The sequence below is a fragment of the Cinclus cinclus genome, chromosome 26 (genome assembly GCF_963662255.1).
Source record: "Cinclus cinclus chromosome 26, bCinCin1.1, whole genome shotgun sequence".
Lineage (NCBI taxonomy): Eukaryota > Metazoa > Chordata > Aves > Passeriformes > Cinclidae > Cinclus > Cinclus cinclus.
The window spans coordinates 5,756,411-5,777,295 of NC_085071.1; the positions used below are offsets into that span (position 1 = coordinate 5,756,411).

The 20,885-nt window shown below is 54.8% G+C and overlaps 3 protein-coding genes across 6 annotated transcripts; 2 read left to right on the forward strand and 1 right to left on the reverse strand.

Annotated features, from left to right (window-relative positions):
- Window positions 1–202: 202 nt before the first annotated feature.
- Window positions 203–7,051, reverse strand: AK2 (adenylate kinase 2). 3 transcript variants are annotated; one of them, XM_062509255.1, is made up of 7 exons: window positions 6,874–7,051; window positions 6,361–6,486; window positions 4,480–4,590; window positions 4,283–4,377; window positions 3,659–3,731; window positions 2,923–3,118; window positions 203–600 (listed from the first exon to the last, which is right to left on the reverse strand). In XM_062509255.1, the coding sequence occupies exons 1-7, from the start codon at window positions 6,985–6,987 to the stop codon at window positions 551–553; spliced, it is 765 nt and encodes a 254-aa protein (XP_062365239.1). In that variant the 5' UTR covers window positions 6,988–7,051; the 3' UTR covers window positions 203–550. The 3 variants fall into 3 exon arrangements, with proteins under 3 accessions (XP_062365239.1, XP_062365238.1, XP_062365237.1); XM_062509254.1 differs by having other exon boundaries at window positions 203–1,019; window positions 6,874–7,031; XM_062509253.1 differs by lacking the exon at window positions 203–600 and having other exon boundaries at window positions 2,710–3,118; window positions 6,874–7,031.
- AZIN2 (antizyme inhibitor 2) lies at window positions 6,458–14,157 on the forward strand. Of its 2 annotated transcripts, none has more exons than XM_062509251.1 (12): window positions 6,458–6,504; window positions 8,470–8,545; window positions 9,033–9,146; window positions 10,249–10,423; window positions 10,499–10,672; window positions 11,334–11,506; window positions 11,924–12,055; window positions 12,343–12,508; window positions 12,634–12,796; window positions 12,868–12,980; window positions 13,158–13,372; window positions 13,690–14,157. In XM_062509251.1, the coding sequence occupies exons 4-12, from the start codon at window positions 10,325–10,327 to the stop codon at window positions 13,835–13,837; spliced, it is 1,383 nt and encodes a 460-aa protein (XP_062365235.1). In that variant the 5' UTR covers window positions 6,458–6,504; window positions 8,470–8,545; window positions 9,033–9,146; window positions 10,249–10,324; the 3' UTR covers window positions 13,838–14,157. The 2 variants fall into 2 exon arrangements, with proteins under 2 accessions (XP_062365235.1, XP_062365236.1); XM_062509252.1 differs by having other exon boundaries at window positions 11,972–12,055.
- Window positions 14,158–15,044: 887 nt separating this feature from the next.
- NDUFS5 (NADH:ubiquinone oxidoreductase subunit S5) lies at window positions 15,045–16,282 on the forward strand. Its single transcript, XM_062509088.1, has 2 exons — window positions 15,045–15,384; window positions 16,055–16,282. Exons 1-2 carry the CDS (start codon window positions 15,169–15,171, stop codon window positions 16,157–16,159), a joined length of 321 nt encoding a protein of 106 aa, XP_062365072.1. The 5' UTR covers window positions 15,045–15,168; the 3' UTR covers window positions 16,160–16,282.
- Window positions 16,283–20,885: the final 4,603 nt, after the last annotated feature.

Genomic DNA, 20,885 nt, shown 5'->3' on the forward strand with positions numbered 1-20,885 from the left:
AAAACCACCATTGCTATGGTGATCTAAAGCATTGGACACACTCAGCAAGGAGAAGAGATAAAAGCTACATTTCCAGCTGCACAGAACATCCTTGAGATAGGATCAGGCCCCAGGATCCACCCAGCTCAATTGTTAGTTGATGCTGTCATCTGCCTCCTCATCCTCCATGCTGTCTGCAGGTCAAAGAGGACACAGCACCAGATACAAATGTAAAGGGGTTATTTTATTATTGATTCAGGGGTTAGACAAGGCACCATTTGATCTAAAAAGAAATGCAAAAAACCCAACTCTAATTAAGTGTTATTTTTGCAGGCAATTAAGAAAAGTCTCTTTTGCATTTCTTCAGCATTGTGTGAATTCCAGCTTGAACATGATCACAGAAAAGCCACCCCAATCCCAAGTAAGGCAGGTTTGGACTAGAGCCACAGCCCCTCTGTTCAGCAGCAGAGAATCCTTGAGAAGTCTCTATGCCAGAGTTTAGGAATGCAGCAGAACAAGAAAAACAAAACTTCCAGGAAAAGACCACGGGAATCTCTTTTTCCTTTCCATTTCAGACATGATGAATCATTTGTTTGTTTTGGTCCTCCTGATAGGAAGCAACTTTAGAAAAAAATCATAGCAAATCTTTCAGTGGTCTCAGAGTACCAAGAGCCCATGAGACAAGCCCTGAAAGTCCTGGAGAAGCCTGGAATAACATCTAGCCCTGCCCTCCAAGAGGTCAAGGACCTGCTGATCACTGAGAGATGTTTCCCTCTCCACAATTGTTTTGCCTCCACAAACATGATTTCTAAGGAGAAGGCCACCTCCTCTTGATAATGATTCTGCCAAATAAGAAATGCAACCAAACCCAACCAAATCAGTCCCCCAACCCTTTGTTTACCACCTCCTTCCCCCCCTCCCATCAATCATACCCCCCCCTCCCAGCTGCCCTCCCTGCACCCAGGGAAGGGCTGCAATGGGTGATGTAGCAGAGTGTGCAGCGTTTGGTGGTGTCTCATCTGCTTGATGGAGTCACTCAGCTGGAATAAATGGGAACAGAAAAAAAAATTTAGGGAAAAACAAACAAACAAGATTAAGCATGGTTTATGGAAAAAATAAAAAGGCTGGTGAGCTGGATGTGAAGTGAGCATAAGGGAGGAAAGGAATGAAGAGTGGGGGAACATCTTGCTCTTGCTGTAGAGTAAAACCTTGACCAAATCCAGGAATGCCAACTGGCTGGGAACCCTTCCCAGAGTGTAGAGAGCTGCAGCTCTCCCTTTTGACTCTCAAAATAAAAGCTGCTTCCACAAAGAACTTTTTTAGGGTCACCAAGATGCCAGGGCAGCTGTAACCCACACTTTCCCATTTCCTTGGGCACACCAGTCCCATCCTAAATGTTATCCCAACCTCCAAGCTCACCAAGTCCAGGTTACCCTTCCACAGGAAACCCAGAGACAGAGCAAGGGCCATCTGGGAATCCCAGGGAAACACAGGCTGCTGGCAAAACCAGCCCTGTTTACTGTCAGAGCCTTTCTCCTCAGTCATGTGCTTTCTAGAGCAACAAGTCCACTGCTTTTAGTTCCCAGTGTTATTTCCAGTTTGCTGGAAGGGAAGAGGTTCTGTCCCTGGAAACGATGTGTGAGGACAGAGAGAGGACTGTCAGGCAAAAGAGAAATTATCAAGGAAAAGAGGATTCCTGAGGATTAAACATCTCCTCTGGGCATAGAGCACCTAGCAGCCAGTGCATAGGATGTAGTGGGCCATCCTGAGAGAAAAAGGAGGATACTCAATAACACTCAGTCAGTAAACACACATGGAATGCCAAAGGACAAAGTTTCATCTGAGCCAATCCATATTTACAGCAGGGTCCTCTAGGAAGGGCTGGAATCCCTCATGGCCAAAGGTCAGTGCCAGCCCTGCAGTGTCACCACACAGCAGCACAATGCCCTGGAAAGGCCAAGGCACTGAGCACACACAGTGTCCTCAAACACAGCCTGATGGAGCTGCTGGATTTGCTCAAGAAACAGGAACATTTCCATGAGCTCACACCAAAGGTCGTTAGCTCAAGGGCACACAGAGCCATTGGTTAATAACGCTGTGTCTCAAGCCTTGAGAAATCATTTGTTTTGCAGTAAGGCTTTACTATATTAAGACTCTGGGATCAGGAAAAGCTCAATGTATCTTCCTCTCCTTGGTCAAAACCAAGGCAAGAGCAAAGAGATAAAAACCAAGTCCTTTTCTTATCCTCAGAACATTCCAACCTGCTACACTGTTAGACTCTGACCACAGATTTCACACTGGAAGAGCAAGAAGCATCTCACTAATTTGCTATAAATCCCACAGATAAATAAAGGTTGAAATTCCCCACCCTCTTTCTACCCCCCCACGTGCCATCAGAACAGGAACCTGCCACCCCACAGGGAATAAAACACATATAAGAACACATTGTCACCCAGCCCCGAGCAGCAGCCAGGCTGTCTCCACAGCAACACACACAGAGCAACCCCAGGTTTCAATCCTGCAGCTCCACATCTCCTGTGAAATCCCTCTCCAAGGCCCCTGTGGGGTAGCCAGGAAGAGCTGGAAGTGCAGTTCCTTCCAGGAAAGTGCATTTCTAAGCTTTCTGACCCAAAGGAGTGTAGAGCCCGTTTTGGGCAGCTGGAACCTGGGCTCGCTGCGGCCTCTAGAGGCCAAAATTCCAACATCCACACACAGACTGACGTTCACATGTAGCAACATCGAGACCGTTAACAGCTCGTTTAATTAAATTAAAGAATTACCACAGCCCTGCCTTGGGCTGCATCACCTCATCCCTTCCCCTTCTACTCTGCTCAGCTCTTCACCCTCTTTGGCCCCAGAGAGACAAGAGACAGAGAAAGAGGAGAAAAAAAGTAGAGCCCCGTCCTAGGACAGAGCCTTAAATGAACATAACCAGGTCTTTACATGTTGCTTTCGTGAAGGCTGCCAGGATGCTGGCAAACACCACGTCGGGAGACTGGGAGGCATCCACGGCCGTATGGATCCCTCTCTTGCTGTAGTAGGACACCAGGGGGGAGGTCTGGGTGTGATAGGCTTTCAGCCGGGTTTTCAGGGCCGTTTCGTTATCGTCCGAGCGGCGGATCAGGGGCTCTCCAGTGACCTTGGGGAAGCAAGAAAACAGTCTCCAGCAAGCTGCAGCCTGGGATGTTCCCCCTTTGTCTCCTTGGCAGTGCTGGAGAGGAAACCCCAGGTGTGCAGGACAGCCAGAACAAGTCCCAGAGCAGTCACTGAAGAAAGAGGGTTCAGAACCATGATCTTCCCCCCCCCCCCCCCCCCCACTATTCTGCTTGCTAAAAGGAGCCTTGAGATCAGGCACCAGCTACAGCTGCTCCACAGGATGGAAACCAATCACAACCCACTGCAACTTGAGCTGTGGACAGAACCCAACAAATTCTGAGGCTGGCAGAGCCTGGGCCAGCTCTGCAGAATGCCCATGCCCTTCATCCATCCATCCATCCATCCATCCATCCATCCCCACAGTGCCATCGGCTCAGGCTGCCCAAGCAGCCCCCCACGCTCCCCAGAAAGCCAGAACAAGAAGGTACAAGAGAAGGAAAGAAATGAGTTTTTCCTGGAAAAGACTGCAAAGCATCAGCTAAACCCAAAGCAAGGTAAGCTGTGGCCTTGGGAGCTCACATACATCGTCCTTCATGGGCTCTTTCGGGGGTCTGAACTCCTCGTGATACGAGCGGCCACTCGCTGGATGAATCAGCCTGAGACAGAAAAAAACTGTCAGCAAAGCAGCCTGGTCAGGAAAAGATCTCCTGAACCTGCCACTCATCAGCACAGAAACATCTGCCACAGCAACACCATTAGCCTTTCACTTGTAAGTAAGACAATTCTCTGCAGTTATTTCTGTACCAAGGACCTCTTCAGTTTGGAAAAGCAGCTGCGCTGGGAGATGGAGAAGGGGAGTTTCACTTTCTGCTCTGCTGGGAGAGAGGTCTGGATAACAATGCAAGAAAACACACTTCTGACCCTGGAGGAAGTTTACTGGTGTCCAAATCCCAGGGTCCTGTGTAAGGGAGCAATAATAGCTTTGGAGAAGGAGAAATTTAAAGGGTGAGCTGAGATTTTCTACAGAAATCCCTGATTTATAGCGCAAGGAAGGGGCTCTGCGCAAGGCTGGAGCAAGCATAGAATAGGCAGAAACAGAGACCAGCACCACTGCAGTCCTAAGCATCATGAGAACAACCTGGGATCTGAAATTAGGATGCTCTTCCACAGACTAGGAAATCCCAACCCCTGCACTGAGAAGGATTACCGTCCAGTGATCCTCCGGATCAGCAAGGAGTCAGGGATGCTGAACTCAATGACGGAGTCGAGCTTCTCTCTCCTTTTCTCTAGGAGCTCATCCAACTGCAACAGCAAACACCCACCTCAGAGGGGCTGAGGGAGAAGGGACCCCTGGTTTTGAGGGAAGGAGGTGCTGGAGCAGCCCCTGAGCAGAGGCTCCCGTACCATCTCTGCCTGTTTCACCGTGCGTGGGAAGCCATCCAGGAGGAACCCGTTCTTGCAGGGAGGGGAGTCCAGGTTGTTCTCAATTAGCTCCACCACCATCTCATCACTCACCTGCAGACATGAGACAGGTATGTAGTCAGGAAGGACACCTTGAATTTACACACAGCAGCTGCCCTTGTGGACAGGGTGGGATTTTTGGAGTTGTCCTGTGCAAGGCCAAGGGCTGGACTCAATAATTCTTGTGTGTCCCTTCCAACTCAGGATATTGTGGGATTCCATGATTCATGTCAATGCTCAGGCTGCCTGTTCTGACCTGCCCACATCAGGCCAGCACTCCCTGCAACACCAGGACATAGGCAATACCACATTTTACTCCAGGGACACTCCAGACTGTCAGGGACTTGGACCAGCTCTGTAACCTCACTGTTACAAAGGTTGCTGTATTGCAAGGAATAATGCCAGCTCAAACTCCTTAGATTATGATTTCTTTTAAGCCAAATCACAATACAAAATATCAACATAATCTTGATTTCCTGTTACTTTGTACCTTCACCTACACATCTCCCTCAGGAGGCAGGCCGGGGCAGGAAGGGCAGAGCAGGAGTTGTTCATTGACTCCCATAAACCTGGTATGAAGGTGAAAGCCCAATAGTTGCTGACAAGCTCCAGCTTCACTGGATAGTTTTTTCCCCATGTAACAATCTCGGCATACCACTGGGATTAGTGCCTTTTCCACACTGCAGCACTCACAGATGCTGCAGCCCCCAACAATAGCTGTTTATTTGGGAGCAGCTCTCCTCAGCAGTGCTGTTTTCTCCAGCACACACAGCTGGGACCCATTAGGATTGGGGACCAAGCTGTCACAACACAGAAACTACAGCTCTGCAGGCAGAGAGGGGTAAGCAGCAAGTCACTCCTGATCCTTCCTGATTACACCCTCTGGAGAAAAAAGGTCCTGAGCATAAACCCCATCCTGAAATGCTGCTGTACTCCCAGCTGAGTTATCACAGAGCTGCGTGGAGCTGCCTGCCACATACACACACACACACACACGTGGCAGATACCACCAGCCTGGCCAGATAATGTCCCTATCTTTCATAACCAGCTGGGTATTGCAGGCTTGGTGTTGCAATGAGCTCTGAGCAGAAGTGAGATAAGGCTGCTCTCCCCATCTGGGGCCTGCAGATTCTCCCCAGAGTGTTACGAGCCCATGGCAGCCACAGCGATGCTCGAGATCTGCCCCACACTGGGGCAAGTCACTGAAATTTGTGGTCCCTTGAGTTTCCCCAAGATATTTCAGTCATCGGGGTGAGATAATGAGACCCTCAGAGAATGAATGTCAGAGATTCTAACTCGTATCTCTTGGGGATCCAAAGTGACTCTCTCACACAGCAGCTGCTGTAACTACCACAGCAACACCTTTAGGTTTATTTTCACCTTATAGTTACAGGTGAATTGAGCTTACGCAAGAGCTGGGATGCAGATGAACCCTCTGAAGTGATACCTGGAGCTCAGGTATCATGTGAAGAGACACAGGAGCCGCAAAGCAGGGCTGTAATGTCCTGCAGCTCCAGGGATACACTGTCACCTCAGTGTTCAGGAGCCAGAAAATTGCCAGCCAGACTGCACCCCCTAAAAGATAAAAACAACCCAGGGCCACAGGCTGCTGGTAAGCAAATAGTAATTTTGAAGAGGATGTTTATATAGGATGCTTCTGCTGCAGGGTGACAGAAGGAAAGCCCCCACCCCATCCCTACCTTCACCCTGCAATCTGCCTTCCTACACTAATTAGCGAATTCTAATTAGGAGGTGGATTTTGTCTGCTCTCATTCCAGGCGCTGCCAGCCCGTGTCCCCTCCCAGCACATTCCCCGCGACCCACCAGCTTCCCCGAGTCCATCGTCTCCTTGAGCCGCTTGCCCAGCTCGGAGCCCGAGGCCACCATAGCCCGCAGCATGTCGCCGGTAGCCAGATGGCACACGCAGTAGGTCTCGGCCAGCTTCGGGGCCTGCGAAAGAGGACAGAGGTAAGACCGGACATCGGACACTGAGGATGCCCGTCCCAACCGGGCCTTGTCCCCCCCTCTCGCGACATCAGGACAGTCGATGAACGGCCAGCACGTGGCAGGGCCGGGCACAGAACCCCGGTGCTCAGCGACACCGGCTCCCCGCGACCGACCCGAGTCCGGGACAAAGAGCCCCGTCGAGCCGACCCCCTGGAGACGGGATACGACCGAACCCCCATGGAAGGGAGCGCAGGGGTCACACCGCACACCGCGATCCTTCCGCGGGTAACAGAAGGCCGCACACCCGCGTCCCTCCACGCGGGGGTCACACTGCTGAGTGCCGACAGTGCGGGAGGCCGTGCGGGCCGCTCCCGCTCGCACTGCCCTCACCTGCGTGCCCTTGCCGGCGCCGGGCGGGCCCAGCAGCACGGCTCGGATGCCGTGGCGGATCCCCGGGGCCGGAGCTTGCCCGCGGCCGCCCCCGGCCTGCGCGCTCGGAGCCATGGCCGCCGCCGACTGCGCGCCCGCCCCGCGCCTCGTGGGCGGGGGACAACGCCGGAGGCGGGTGTGGTTATGTAAATGAGAGGAGGGGTTATGCAAACACATATTGCTTTTATGGGAGTGGGCGGGGTTATTTAAATCTAGGAGGGGTTATGCAAACATTGCTTTTATAGGAGTAGGCGGGGTTATGCGGGCTGTGGGCGTGGTTAGCTGATGGGCGTGGCTTTGCGGCGCCACGTGGGTCGCTCGGTGTCGCCGCGCTCGCCCCGAGCTGTCCCCAAATCCCGGGCGTTGTTGAGGCCGAACGTCGAGTTCTGGGTCACTCAGTTCAAGAAGGACATTGAGCTGCTGGAATATGTCCAGAGAAAGGCAAAGGGGCCGCAGTACAAGTCTGATGAGGAGTGGCTGAGGGAGTTGGGGAGACTGAGCCAGGAGAAAAGGAGGTTCAGGGGTGACCTTGTCACTCTCTGCAGCTACCTGAAAGAAATTTGGAGCCAGGTGGGGGTAGGGCTTCTCTCCCTGTGACAGGACAAGAGGACACAGTGTAAAGCTACACAAGGGGAGGTTTAGGTTGGACGTTAGGAAGAATTTCTTCGCAGGAAGATGAGATGTTGCAACAGGCTGCCCAGGGAGGCGGTGAAGTTGCCACCTTGGGAAGCGTTTCAGGAAAGACTGGACGTGGCACTTGGTGCCGTGGTCCAATTAACACGGTGGTGTCTGGTCACAGTTGTACTTCATGATCTCAGAGATCTTTTCCAACCCAACTGATTCTGTCATTCTGAGCTGTGCTTGCCCTGGCGCTGCATGGGATGGGCTCAGTGCCCTGCTCTGCATCACAACACTGCCCAGCACATTCAGGAGGGACTGGCGCTGCAGGGCTCTGCATCTCTCTGCTCTCCCAGCCTCTCTGTGTGGTGCCCACATCCCACACAGCACAGTCCAGTGTTGGTGATGGGCCAGAGCACAGGCAGAACCGGCCAGAATCTTACAGCAGACGAGAGCTTCCTTGGCCCTGGTTGCCAGGAGAGTCTGTGGCAAAGCCAAGACCACAGTGTTGAATACAGAAACCCAGGAGAAGTCAGTCCTTCTCACTCCCCCCTGAGTGGGGACAGCCACCTCTCCACAGACAGAGCATTTACTCCTCAGCAACACCAGAGAGGGATCTGCACATTTAACAAGAAGAGTTAAAAAAAACCCTGCTGAGCCTATCCTGTCTGTGGGGTGCAGCATTGGCTCCATTTCCAAGATCCAGGTCTCACGGATCAGACAGAGCATCTGCATTGACAGCAGAGTTTGATCTGCCCCTGGGGCACCCACCAAAACCAGCAGCAGCTCAGCAAGGGCAGGATCAGTCCCTGACATTTTCTCAAATACCTCCCCCTCTCCAAACTCCCAGCCAAACACCGCTCAGCCTTTAATCTGCAGGAAGCCTGGTTTCCCTGGCAGCAACATTTCCGAGGTATTTCGGGCTCTCTTCCCCACCAGGGTCCCCGTGCTCAGGATGCGCAGCCGCGGGAAGAAGGGCTGGGCTGCCAGGCTGGGGATGAGCTGCGGGGACTCGGTGAGAGCCCGGGGTGATTGCACGGGACAGCCCCAGCCTTGAGAGAGGGTGGGCGAGGAGGGGGAGCGTTCTCCAAAAGGGATGAAGGATGCTCGGAGGCGGCTCAGCCAATGGGGGTGGCTGGGTTTGGTTGTCATGGCTACGGTTGGGAGGCAGAGCAAGGAGGCAGTGCTGGAAGAGAATAGGTGCAGAGCTCCCCCATCCTCTGCAGGGCTTGGGGCTGGCAGGGATCTGGGGCAGAACAAACAGCCGGCCCTGGGGCTGGTTCATTCTCTTGGGAGACCCATGGCAGAATCTGTTTAAATGCTTTCTGAGGTAAGGGGGATTTGGGGTGGGGTAGGGGGGCTTTGGGGGAACTGTTTTGCCTGGCACAGTGAGAAGGGAGCTATAGAGTGTCTCTGGTTGCTCAGTTTGGGGGTAGGGGTGAAGGACATTGTGCTGTCAGTGCCTCTCTCCCTCTCTAAGCCTCTGTACTGTTTCTCCCCAGAGACCCCAGACCCCCAGGCACAGCTACACCTTGGGCTGCTGCAGGAGCTCAGCATTCTTTGGGAAGCCCCCCTGACAGCACACCAGGACACCTGGGAGGGACAACTGGACTGTGGTAAGGAGGGGATGCCTGAGACTGGGGCACAAGTTCTGGCAGGAATGACCCATTCCATCCTTTCTGTGCCCACCCAGGGTGGGCTGGCTGCTGTTTGGTGATGGGGAGTGAAGGGTAAAGCTGGAGGAGTTGCTCTCCTTTCCTGATTATGAAGCTTTAAGAGCTTCAAAACATGTTTTTTTCATCCTGTTCCCCTTCTCTGGAATTGGCTGCGGTGCTTGCTCAATGCATTACAACATCCTGCTGCTCCAGGGTCAGCGTGGTCTTTCTCCCAGTGCCCCCTGGAATGCTGTCAGGAGGTCTCTGTGGGGAGGAGGGAGTGTGCAGCTCTGAGAAGTGAAACCTCTGCCTCCTGCTCACTTCAAATCAGAGAGACCATGCTCCTGGAAGAGCCCTGGAGCTAGACCTGGATTATTGGAGTGGAAATGTTCCTTGCTAGCTCATCTGCTCCCTGGGTTATGGGCCAGGTTGGATCCAGGGCAGGAGATTGTTAAAGCTAAGGGTGCGAGCTCAAAGCTAAAGCTCTGCTAGGATGAGCCAGAAAACTTTGTGCTGCTTAATTGTCCCCTTGTTCCACACCCTGTGTCATGGGAGAGCTGTGGAACTGCATCCACAGCACGGATCCAGGCTGTTCTGAGGTTGGATGGTGTCAGTGAGTGGCCTGTGCTGTGCCTCCTTTATGCTGGGGCTTTCCACTGGGAAAGTGGATGCAGGAGACTTCAACTATTTGGAATCCATAGGGGATGTTCACCCCACTGAGCACTCAGCAGATCCAGCTGCATTCCAGAGCGTGCAGGAGCCTGTCCTGGCCTAGAAAGGCATCTGTGCTCTTTGTGGTGCAGTTGGCTTTGTTGCTGGCTGTGCTGGTGCCTGCTGATGGAGACAAAGCTGCTGTGTGCCAAAACACAGCTCTGAACTGCAGAGAAATGTGTCTCCTCCCCCGGGGAAGATGCTGCGACCCACAGCAGGGCTCTGCTGAGCTGCTGGTTTGGAGCAGAGCAGCGCAGAGCTCTACCCAGGGGCACCCCGGGGCTGTGGGCTGGGTAGTCCATGCTGATGGAGCTTCTGAACCGTTCCTCTAATGTTCCTTTCCTTTTTACAGCATGTCTCGTCCTTAGAATCCATCCCCTACCCCAGGAGGCTTCAAAGGAGCACCACCACACCCAGAGCATCACACCATGAATGGGTACTTGAACGAATCCAATTTCCTGATGGTGGAAGAAGGCTTCACCACCAGAGACCTCCTGGAGAACCTCCTGGGAGAGCTGTGCCATGAGGTGAGGGCTGATGCTCTGCTGCTGCCTTTGGAAAAGGCACTCCTGGAGCTGCTGCTCACTCCAGCTGTCTCCTAGAGCGACCAGCAGGCCTTCTTTGTGGCAGACCTTGGGGACATCGTGAAGAAACACCTGTGTTTCCTGAAGGCCTTGCCCCGAGTGAAACCCTATTTCCCAGTGAAATGCAACGGCAGCGAAGGGGTGATTCGGCTGCTGGCAGAGCTGGGGGCAGGATTTGCCTGTGCCAGCAAGGTAGGGCTGTGGGAGGACAGCTCCAAGGGAAATGTTTGTGGGGTAGTGGCAGATCTTACCCTCCTTTCTTAAGTCTCTGCTCTAGGTGACGTTTACGGGGACAGGAGTCTCGCTCTGTTGTCACAGCCCAGAAATCCTTGTCTTCTCTGTGTTGTTCCTTTTGGCTGACGTTCCTGTCCCTGGAGCTGCTGTCCTGGCTGGTGGCACAGCACATCCCTAGGGTGTCACTGCCACAGCTGTCCAACTCTTGGTGTCCTTAGGGCTGAGCCTAAAGCTTTTTGCCCCCTCCTGCTTGTCATTTGCAACAATCAGACTTCTAGGGAGGAGGCAGAATTAAATCACTTACTTCTATGTAATTAAGTAGGATGTGTTTTCCAGGAGGAGAAAGGGCAAGAGTTGTCACAGCTCAGAGCAGGTGTCAGCCCCAGACCTGCTAAGCCCACTTGTTTCCTCTCCCATTCTCATGGTGTTTTTAAACCTGTCCATGCCAGGACAAAGTCCACTGTGATCCCTTTGAGCTGTGGTAGCTTTTCCCTGGAAAAGCCCAAGCTACAACACTGGCATCTGTCCCTCCTCAGCACTGCAAGCTAGACCCAGAGCTAGTGGCAAGTCCACCCCCATCTCCTGGGGACCTGCTACACGTGTCCCCTTCTCCCTGCAGGCAGAGATCAGCCAGGTTCAAGGCATTGGGGTCCCAGCTGACAGGATCTTCTACAGCAGCCCCTGCAAGCAGGTCGCCCACATTAGGTATGCAGCCACCCATGGTGTGAGACTGATGGCCTTTGACAACGAGGTGGAGCTGAACAAGGTGGCCAGGAGCCATCCCCGTGCCAGGTGGGTGTCTGGCAGTGCTGCTGCAGTGGGTGCTGGAGGGCAGGGGGCTGTAAAGGGCAAGAGGAGATAGTACAAGGTGGGTGTCAGTCTCTTCTCCCAAGCAATAGGACAAGAAAAAACGGCCTCAAGCTGTGCCAGGGGAAGTTTAGATTGGATGTGGGGAAAAATTTGATCACTGAAGGGGTGATCAGACAGTGGAACAGCCTGCCCAGGGAAGGGGTAGAATCACCATCTCTGGAAACGTTTAAAAATCTTGTAGGTGTGGTGCTCAGGGACATGGTTTAGTGCTGAACTTAATAGTTTGGGTTAATATTTGGGCTCAGTGACCTTTAAGGGCTTTTCCAACCCTTAAAGGCTTTTCCTTTCATGATCCTGTTATTCCAAAACCCCTCAACACAGTGTGGTTTTGCTGTGCAGGCTGTTGTTGGGGATCACTGCTGACTCCATCCCTTTTGCCCACCCAAGCATGACTTTTGGGACCACGCTGAAATCCTGCAGGCATCTGCTGGAGACAGCCAAGGAACAGGCTGTGGAGGTTGTTGGCATCAGGTACAGCCATGGGCCTTCTTCCATAGGGGTGCTCAGCCCCTCTGGATTGGGACCTGGGGAGTTCACTCGTCCAGCTGCTCTGCTTGGGGGAGAGGTGAAGACAGGGATTTGACCTTGTTGGGACAAATTTGGGGCAGGTATTACCCTAAGAAAGGCTTCATGGGGCCCTGCGGATCTGGCTTGGGATGGTGTGTGGGAAGCTGCACCAGTGAGTGACAATCCCAGTGCTGTGTCCCCTCCGCTCTGGGGATGATCAAATGCTGCTGAGACAGGCTCTGTGCCCTCAGCTTCCACCTCGGGAGCCGTGGGCTGGAGCCCCAGGCCTTGGCCCAGGCTGTGGCTGCAGCACAGCTGGTGTTTGACATGGGCACGGAGCTAGGACACCACATGCACCTCCTGGACATCGGGGGAGGATTCCCTGGCACTGAGGACACCAGAGCCCCGCTGGAAGAGGTACAAACCTCCCAACACCTGCCCTCAGCAGGCAGAGAATGAGCTTGGAATGAGCTCTCCCCAGTTCTGCCTCTCTGCAGAATTCCCAGCTAAACAAGAGGAAGGTTCTTTCTCTTCCCTTGCAGATCGCTGCCGGGATAAACTCTGCCTTGGATTTGTACTTCCCTGAGGGCAGTGGGGTGGACATTGTTGCCAGGCCTGGGCGTTACTATGTCACCTCTGCTTTCACCTTGGCTGTCAGTATCACTGCCTTGGAGGAGATCCCCATGGAGCAGCCTGGCTCTGATGGTAGGTGTGACAGCAGGATGTGTCCCCTGCATCCCTGAGCCCCCCTGAGCCCTCTCCACTTTCCCTTCCAGAGGAAGAGTGTGGCAGCAAGAAGAGCCTGGTGTATCACCTCAGTGATGGCATCTACGGTGCCTTCAGCTGCCTCCTGTTCGACAGCCCCTGCCCCAGGCCTCGCCTGCACAAGGTGAGGGGCTCACGTGGCTTGGGGACACCCCAGGATGTCCCTCCCCTTGCTTGGCATCACCTCAGCCAACCCCATACCACAGAGGGAAGTTGCACCCAGTCTGTGGGTTCAATTTAGGGGGTCACTGTGACACTGGGACATCCTCATCCCTGTGTCTGCTGTGTGTTTTTCCTGCAGAGACCCTGCCCTGAGCACCCCTGGCACAGCAGCAGCCTCCGGGGCCCGCCAGGGCACGACGAGGATCACATTGTTGATGGGCTGGAGCTGCCCCAGCTGCATGTAGGGGATTGGCTGGTTTTTGGGAACATGGGAGCCTACACCATCCCAACATCATCCCTGCTCACCGCAGGTCCCCAGCCACCGGTCACCTACGCCATGTCCCGTATGGCCTGGTAAGAGATGGGCAGGGTGAGAGGGCAGGGCTGGATCCTGTGGGAGGTGCTGGCTTCTATTCCACCTGGGCTCTTGGCACAAGGGGAGAGAGGGTAATCTGAGTCCTAGAACCTGGAAATTCAGGGTAAAATTAATGAGGAAAAGATCCTATTTTTTTAATATTATCAAACTTGAGCCAGTTTTTCAGCGGGGAAAAGAGAGTCAACTCACCTCTGGTTGTCATTCTGGGGGACAGAAGAGCCCTGGAGTGTCCCCTTCCCCATTCTCAAGGGGCTGCTCCTTCCCCTGGCTCCCCCTCCGGTGTCTCCATTTACAGGAAAGCTGTCCAGCTCTTCCAGGGAAAGCCACCCCAGACAGAAGATGACCGTGAGAGCCTCTGCACCCCCCTGTCCTGTGGCTGGGAGATGGCAGAGACACTTTGTGTCACCCCTGTCTTCGCTCCAGCTGCAGCTGGCATCATCTGAGCAGTGCTGGCACTGGGGGAGAAGGAGCCATGGTGGGAAAGGTCCTGTGGTGATACTGGCAGAGGAAATGCCCCATAATGGTATCGGGGTGGGAAAAATCCCTTGGCAACACCAGGGGAAAAGGTCCCACAGTGGTACTGGAGGGATAAAAATCCTACAGCAGTACCACAGTGGGAAAAATCCCATGGCAGGAACAGAAGGGAGAGGTCCCACAGTGGTACCAGAGGGGGAAAGATCCCATGGCAGTGCCAGGGAGGGGGAAGGTACCATCCTGACTCTGGCATTGCCCTGCTCTGCTCTCACGGACTTGGAAGTAAATCCTGCCCCATAAATCCTGCTCCTCCAGCTCGTGTGGTTTGCGTGCCTTCCAAAGGGGTGTGGCAGGTTTGGGCTCTGTTTTTAGGAGTGATGGTGATAATTGATAGCCCAGCGTGGCTTGAGGGGTCAGGTGAGGAAGCCTCTGGCTCTTTCCCCCCACCCTGTGCCCGAGGTGCTGGGGAATCCCTCTGCAATCAGCATTTAATGAGGCTTTGCTCATTAGGGAAGGTGGAGCCTTTCACCTGAATCTCAGACTCTGTTCAGACATCCACAGGGACCCCTGGGATTTGGGGAGGGTATGGAAATAGGGGGTGGGTTTAGGTTTTGTGGGTGACACTGGGGGGAAGACCCAGGCCTTGTGGCATCTCCCTGGCTCCTGAGGTCTCGTCAAACCTCATGAAGGCTCCTGCCCTGGATACAGCCCCTGTGAGACCTCGAAGGCCAGGAACTGGGAGAACTGGGGAGCACTGGGAGGACCTCAGATCATGGGAATGGGATACACTAGGAGTAATGGAACACTGGGTGACACTGAGGTGGAGGCAGTGGGAGCACTGTGTGGGTGTATTGGTCAGATCACCCTTGATCTCTAGGACTGGGGACTCAGAGAAAGAGCACTGGAAGGATATTGGGACCATTGGGAGGACTATAGTGGGAGGACACTGTAGGACTGGGAGGAGACTGGGAGCATTGGGAAGACACTGGAGCACTAGGAAGAGCGCAGAGGGAGGACACTGGGAGCACTGGGAGCACTGGGCGAGCCTTGAGCACCATGGCCGCCAGGGGGCGCTGGGGCGCGGCATGCAGCGAGTCCTCCAATCCGCCAGGGGGAGCTACAGCGCAGGGGGACCGCTCGTACCACTTCTCTCTCCGCCCAGCCGTAAAGCGCGATGCGGTGCCGCGACGTGGGTTGCGCTTGACGGCGGTAGCGTCGCGAAAGGCCCGTGAAGGACGGTGGCGGGGGGGCGGCGGTGTCGGCGGTGCGACAGCGGCCGTGTCGCGACAGGAGCGCAGCCATGCCGTTTTGGGGCCTGCAGAAGCAGCTGGGCATCGATTTGGACAGCTGGCTGGTCCGGCAGAGCATGCCGCAGCCGCACGGCCAGGCCGCGCTCTGCCACGCCTTCGAGCGCGAGTGGGTAGAGTGCGGGCACGGACTGGGCCAGACCCGCGCCCGCCGCGAGTGCCAGCTCGAGTACGAGGATTTCATGGAGTGCATGAAGCGCACCAAGCTGGTGGGTGAGCGGTGGGGCACCGCAGGGCTTTGGCGGGGACACAGGGGGCGTGGGGATCCGGAGGGCCCTGACAAAGGGGGGACACCACGTCCGGGTTGGGGGGACTCGAGGTGCTGGGTCAGGCTGGGGAGAGGGTGCAGAGGGCCATGGGCATGTTCTAGGGAAGGGTTGGGGACTCCAGCCCGGGGTGGGAGAGCTGCCTGGTCATTCCTAGTGTGAAGGGAGGGTCTTGCCCTGCAGCAGCCCCTTCCTCGGGGGCTGTGGTGTCTGCCGGAGCCCAGAGAAGCTGTGGCCGCCCCATTCCTGGAAGTGTTCCAGGCCAGGTTGGAACAACCTGATCAGTGGGAGGTGACCCTACCAGTAGGGGTGGGACTGGGAGGGATTTTAGTTCTCTCCCAACCAAATTGTTGCATGTTTTGGGGCGGACCTTTCCCCCTGCCTCCAGTGCTTCTCCAGCAGCATGCACATCCTGCTTAGGAAATTGGCCTAGAAAGCCAAATATCATCAGTACAGAACATCCTGAAAGCCCTAAAGTCTTTGAGAAGAGCCTCAAACTCGAGTGAGGAGCCGCAGGGTGGGGTTGGTGCGGGTTCCACATCTATGGGGCTGCCAGGACCTGCCTTGGGGAACCCCTGAGGGATCCCTGACACCCCCCCCGTGTCCCTGCCAGGCCCAACGACTCCGGATCATCTTGGAGCAGCGGGACAGGATGATCAAACAAGGAAAGTACACACCCCCCGACTACCACATGGGCAAGGAGGAGCCCAGGCCGTGATTCCCACTGGAATTCCTCTTGGAAGAAAATCCACTGAACACGGGGCAGGAGCCCTGCTTTGGCTGGAGGGGAACAGCCTCAGGTCGTGCATCACTTGGGCAGTAAATATCCCTTTGGAATGTCTCCTTGGCTCTGTCTTGTCTTTTTTGTTTTGGGGAAAACACCTCGTTTCCACACCGATTCAGAGTGGAAGTGGATGGATTTGGGATCTCTCCTGTCTTTTCATTGTGGGGGAGGCAGATTTCCTCACTAGGGGCTTTGAAATTCCATATGGCATCAGGATCCAGGGAGTCCCTGGCACAGCCCAGGACGTTTTTCTTTCCATTCCCTCCAAATTCCCTCAGTTTTGAAGCAACACTGAAGCAGGTGAATTCCTGGAAGTAGAGAGTGGCCAGCTCTGTGCTTTAATCCATGTATTTAATACTGCTGGAGGTGGAGTTAATGCTGGATCTTTGCTGTGAGATTCCTGATCCCAGCAAATCCCAGCTGGGATGACAAAGGCTGTGACCTCCGGGGGCAGGGATGTGACATTCCAGGAGGGACATTTCAGGAGGGACATTCCAGACCCCTGCTCTGCCCAAAGAAGGGTCTGTGCTGTTCCTGGGGCATGAATCCCATGGTGGGCACAGGAGAGGAGTCTCATGGATCCCTGATTCTGGGATTGCTGTGCCCTTGCATATGAGGGATCACAGCTGGGTGCTGGTTTTGGGGACTCTGAGCCATCCCAGGGTGTCCAGGACAGGGATCTGAACCAGGAGAGCTCCATTATTTCCCTTTTGAACAAAGGGCACTGCAAGAACCCTTTCCCTGGAACCCACAGGACAGTGCCAGTCTCTCAGGAGCCATCCCAGCAGGGTTGAAGCTTTTCTTGGGATTTCTGCCCCTGTCCCTCAGCTCCCCCCCAAATCTGCCTTCCCAAACATTGCCCAAGGTTTCTCCCTCCCCCCAGACCCAGATGGATTCCCTGGCTGAGTCATGGGGCTGGAGCCACCTGGGGGAGGGTGGCACTGGAGAGCTCCAAATTCCCACTCTGGGTTCAAATCCTCAGATCTGTGACCCAGGACTGGCTCTTCCTTGTCTTCCTTTGTTGGCACTGCTGATCCACACTCGGCCATGTGTGTTCCCTCTATTTTAGATAACTCTAGAAATAATGTCCTTTTAATTTTTTTTTCATCAATATTGATATTTTTCTCCTGTTTCCTGCACAAAGCAGGAATAACTGACCCAAGACCCCATCCTGGCTGGATCCTAGCTAATTCCTGGCTAATTTCTGTCTGTCCTCGCAGCAACTGATGGAGGCTGATAATCCTCAGGGATTCTGATTGCTGCTTTAAATATGAAAACTCTGGAAAACCAGCATCAGGATATCAGTGCTCCATGGATCTCAGCATAGCAGCTGTGAAAGTGGGCAAGAAGGAGGGAAACAGGGTGGAAAATATGGGATCCACTTCAGGTGGAAAGGAACTGGGGAGGCTACAGAGCTGCCAGAACAAATAAAGGATGGATAAGGAGGGAAAAATCATTCTGGGGATGGAAACGGAGCGGTGCTGTGGAGCCATCGGAGTTATTTATCTTCAGAGATTTGTCCTGGGGGCATTTGGGGAGGAGGAGTGAGGGAAGGGGTGGGACTGTGGTTGGGGGACCCACATGGAACACCCAGAAAGTTTGAGCAGGGTTGAGCTATTCCAGGAGCTGGTACCTCACCAAACCACACTGCAATTCCCCAGGGTCAGTCTCTGGCTTTCATCCATGGATGGAAATTTGGGAAGCAGAACCAGCCAGGAGGTCAAATCTTCATGAGCCTCCACACTTGCAATCACTCATTATGGATGACAATTAATTGTTATCAATTATCCTTCCCTTTCCCAAAGAGATGTGCACTGGTGGAGGCACCAGGAATGTCGAGGAGATTTTTGGGATGATTTTTCTGGTGGATGCTTTGCCAGTGGCATCACAACTTCATCCCAGGCTGGATGTGAGGGCTGGTGGCACCCAGAGCCATGAAGCAGCACGGGCCAATGCTCCCAGGAATTGCTGTTTTGGGGGAATAAAATAACCTGTTCTGATTAGGAAGTGTTGCTTTTCCAGAGAGAGGAGGGGAAAAAAAAAAACACAGGCTCAGCAAAAAGCCTGGCTGGTGTGGAGAGTGACTCATCCCATGGAGCCGTCCAGATGTCAGAGGAAATACCGGGATGCATCCGAAGGCTCCTGGCTCCCAAGTGGCTCTTTAGATCCTTTCAAAATCTAATTGCTCTGGAGTTCGGTGTTATCACAGCCAAAGGCGTGCAGGGAGCGGCCAGGAGGATCCATTTGCTTGAGTTAAAAGCGCTGTCAGGAATTTTGGTCAATAAAGGGAATAATCAAAGACATGATGAAAACGATCAAATTCATGAGAGATTATAGAAACACCTCCTGGCACTGCTGGGAGGAGGCCAAAACCGAGGCTCTGGTTGAGCAAGCAGGGATCGAAAATGGATCCGATGCTCCTGACTGAGTTTCCCAGGGCAAAGGGGTTTGGAGCATCCTCAGCTCCACAGTGTGGCTCACCACGGAGCCCTGAACAGGATTCATATCCAGCCTGTAATAATTCCAAACTTATATATTTTGCTCTTTGCCTTTTTTGTCGCTTTTTTGGCACAGGGTGATGCCACGTCCCAGCTGGGTGGGAGGCACTGGGTCTGGGATGTGGTGGGAGATTTCCATGGGGAGCTGCTTTTGCCATGGACACAGCCTTGATTGGGCAGGAGCTGGTGAGGGCTGAGCAACCCCCCAACCCCTCATTCCCATTTTCTTACAACCCCTTAGCCCCCAGGAGTGGGAATTGTGGTCTGGCATTGGGCTGAGGCTGAGCCCCCACCTCCTGCAGCTCCCTGGATGTGCTGTGCATCATCTGCAGCTTCTCTCTGCCTCGGATAGGGGGAACAAACAACTCTCAGGAGATGAATAATTTATCGAAAGTCAAGGGAAAGATTTCAGCCTGGGGCTTGGGCAGAGGTTTTAATGAGGGAGAGGGGACAGTTCTTGGGGCAGAGCTGTGTTTTGAATGATTTGATCTCCCCTGTGGATGTCCAAGGTCTTGGCACTTGGGGTCCCAGGGGTCCCCTCAACCCTGCTGAACGGCCCAGAAACGGAGAAATGAAATGATTTGGAGAGAACCTGCCTCCCCCTTCCTCCTGAAATAACGATTCCCTGTCTCCACGTAGGCAAAACAACGCACGATCCTAACCCAGATTCGCAGCACAAATAATCCAGCACCTCCCGGCGCTGCGAGGGATTTCGGGAAGCGCGTTCCGGGTGTGAGATCCACGCGGGCTGGAACAGGCGCCGTCTCCCAACCGCCCGCACTCCTCCGGGATTCAGCACGGCTGGAATTAGCTGGGTTTGCTCCGAGAGCACCGTGAGGGAGGAGGCTGGAGCCTGGATGGTGACAAGGGCTGACAAAGGCACGCGTCACCCTGCAGCCAGCACCGGACTTCCCGCAGCCAGCCGAGCCGTGAACCCTACGTGGTGTCCCGAGGGCGAGCGGTGCCCGGTCACCAAGAGGGGGAGCAGGGGTGACCGAGGGTGTCACGGCATCACCCCAGCGTGTGCCGGGGGCTGGGCTGGCCGGGGCCGGGCTCTCGGGGCCGGCAGTGCTGCAGACACGCGGCTGAGCCGCCCAACCCGTCCGGGAACTTTAGGAACGGCGCTGCGGCAGCGTCTGGTTCTTGAGGCGCTTCCCTGCTCCCAGCGCGTCTGGGGCCGCTGTCTCTGCCAGAATGATTCTTCCCTGCTCCACAGCTCCCACGGGTTCTGGGGGTCCCTCGTAATATGGCAACCACAGCCCCCACTTGAGTGTATTTATCCAGCAGTGTCCCGTATGGACCTGACCGCATGCTCTGAGGGAGTGAGACTTGCATAGAAAGCAGTGTCAGGGTGGTACCAAGGTGGTGGCCTTGTTGCTGTCACCTGTCATTGGGGCTATGGGACTGGTGCCAGCCCACAAGCACACCCTTTTCCAGTACACCCTTTACTCTGACTCCAATTCCCCAGCACCTGGCCTGGCTGCAACCCATGAGGTTTCCCAGATCCCAGAACTCACAGCCTCGTTCCCAACTGGCGTTCCTGTCTTCAAGGCCTTGGCCCTGCATCTGTGGGGTCACCCCACCAGTGTATCCACACCCGGCCGGATTCTGGCCAAGTGCTTCCTCCCCATCCCTGCATCCCAGTGGGCAGCACCGCAGGGCAACACGTGCTCCTCTCCAGCCACATCCCAAGCTGCGTCCAAGAGCAGGTGTCACCACACCCCACGCCCTGTGTCCTCCACCACCGCGTCCCACCCCCTCGCTGGAAGCACTCAGGAAAAACACGCACCGGGAAGCAAGAAGTGTTGGGATGAGATCTGAAAACCGGCGGGGGAGAGATGCCCACGGGGCACTCGGGTGTGCCGAGACCCCGGGGGGACTGGGGCGTCGGGCTTGGCCGGGCCGTGTGCGGCGCCGCGGGAGCAGCCGCGCTGGCCCGGGGCCGTGGCACGGAGCTGCTGCTGCTGCTGCTGCTCGTTGGATGCCGCCGTCGGTGCGGGGCGGCTGGATCTGCCGTCAGCCGGAGCGGTTTATCCTGCTGCACTCCTGCCAGGCGGCTGGGGCTGTCCTGCAGCTCCGCCACCCCTTCGGGCTGCTCCTGGTGTCCCTGCCCGCTCCGCGGCTGGAGCTGGGACACATTCGGCTGAGGTTGGGATGCCCGG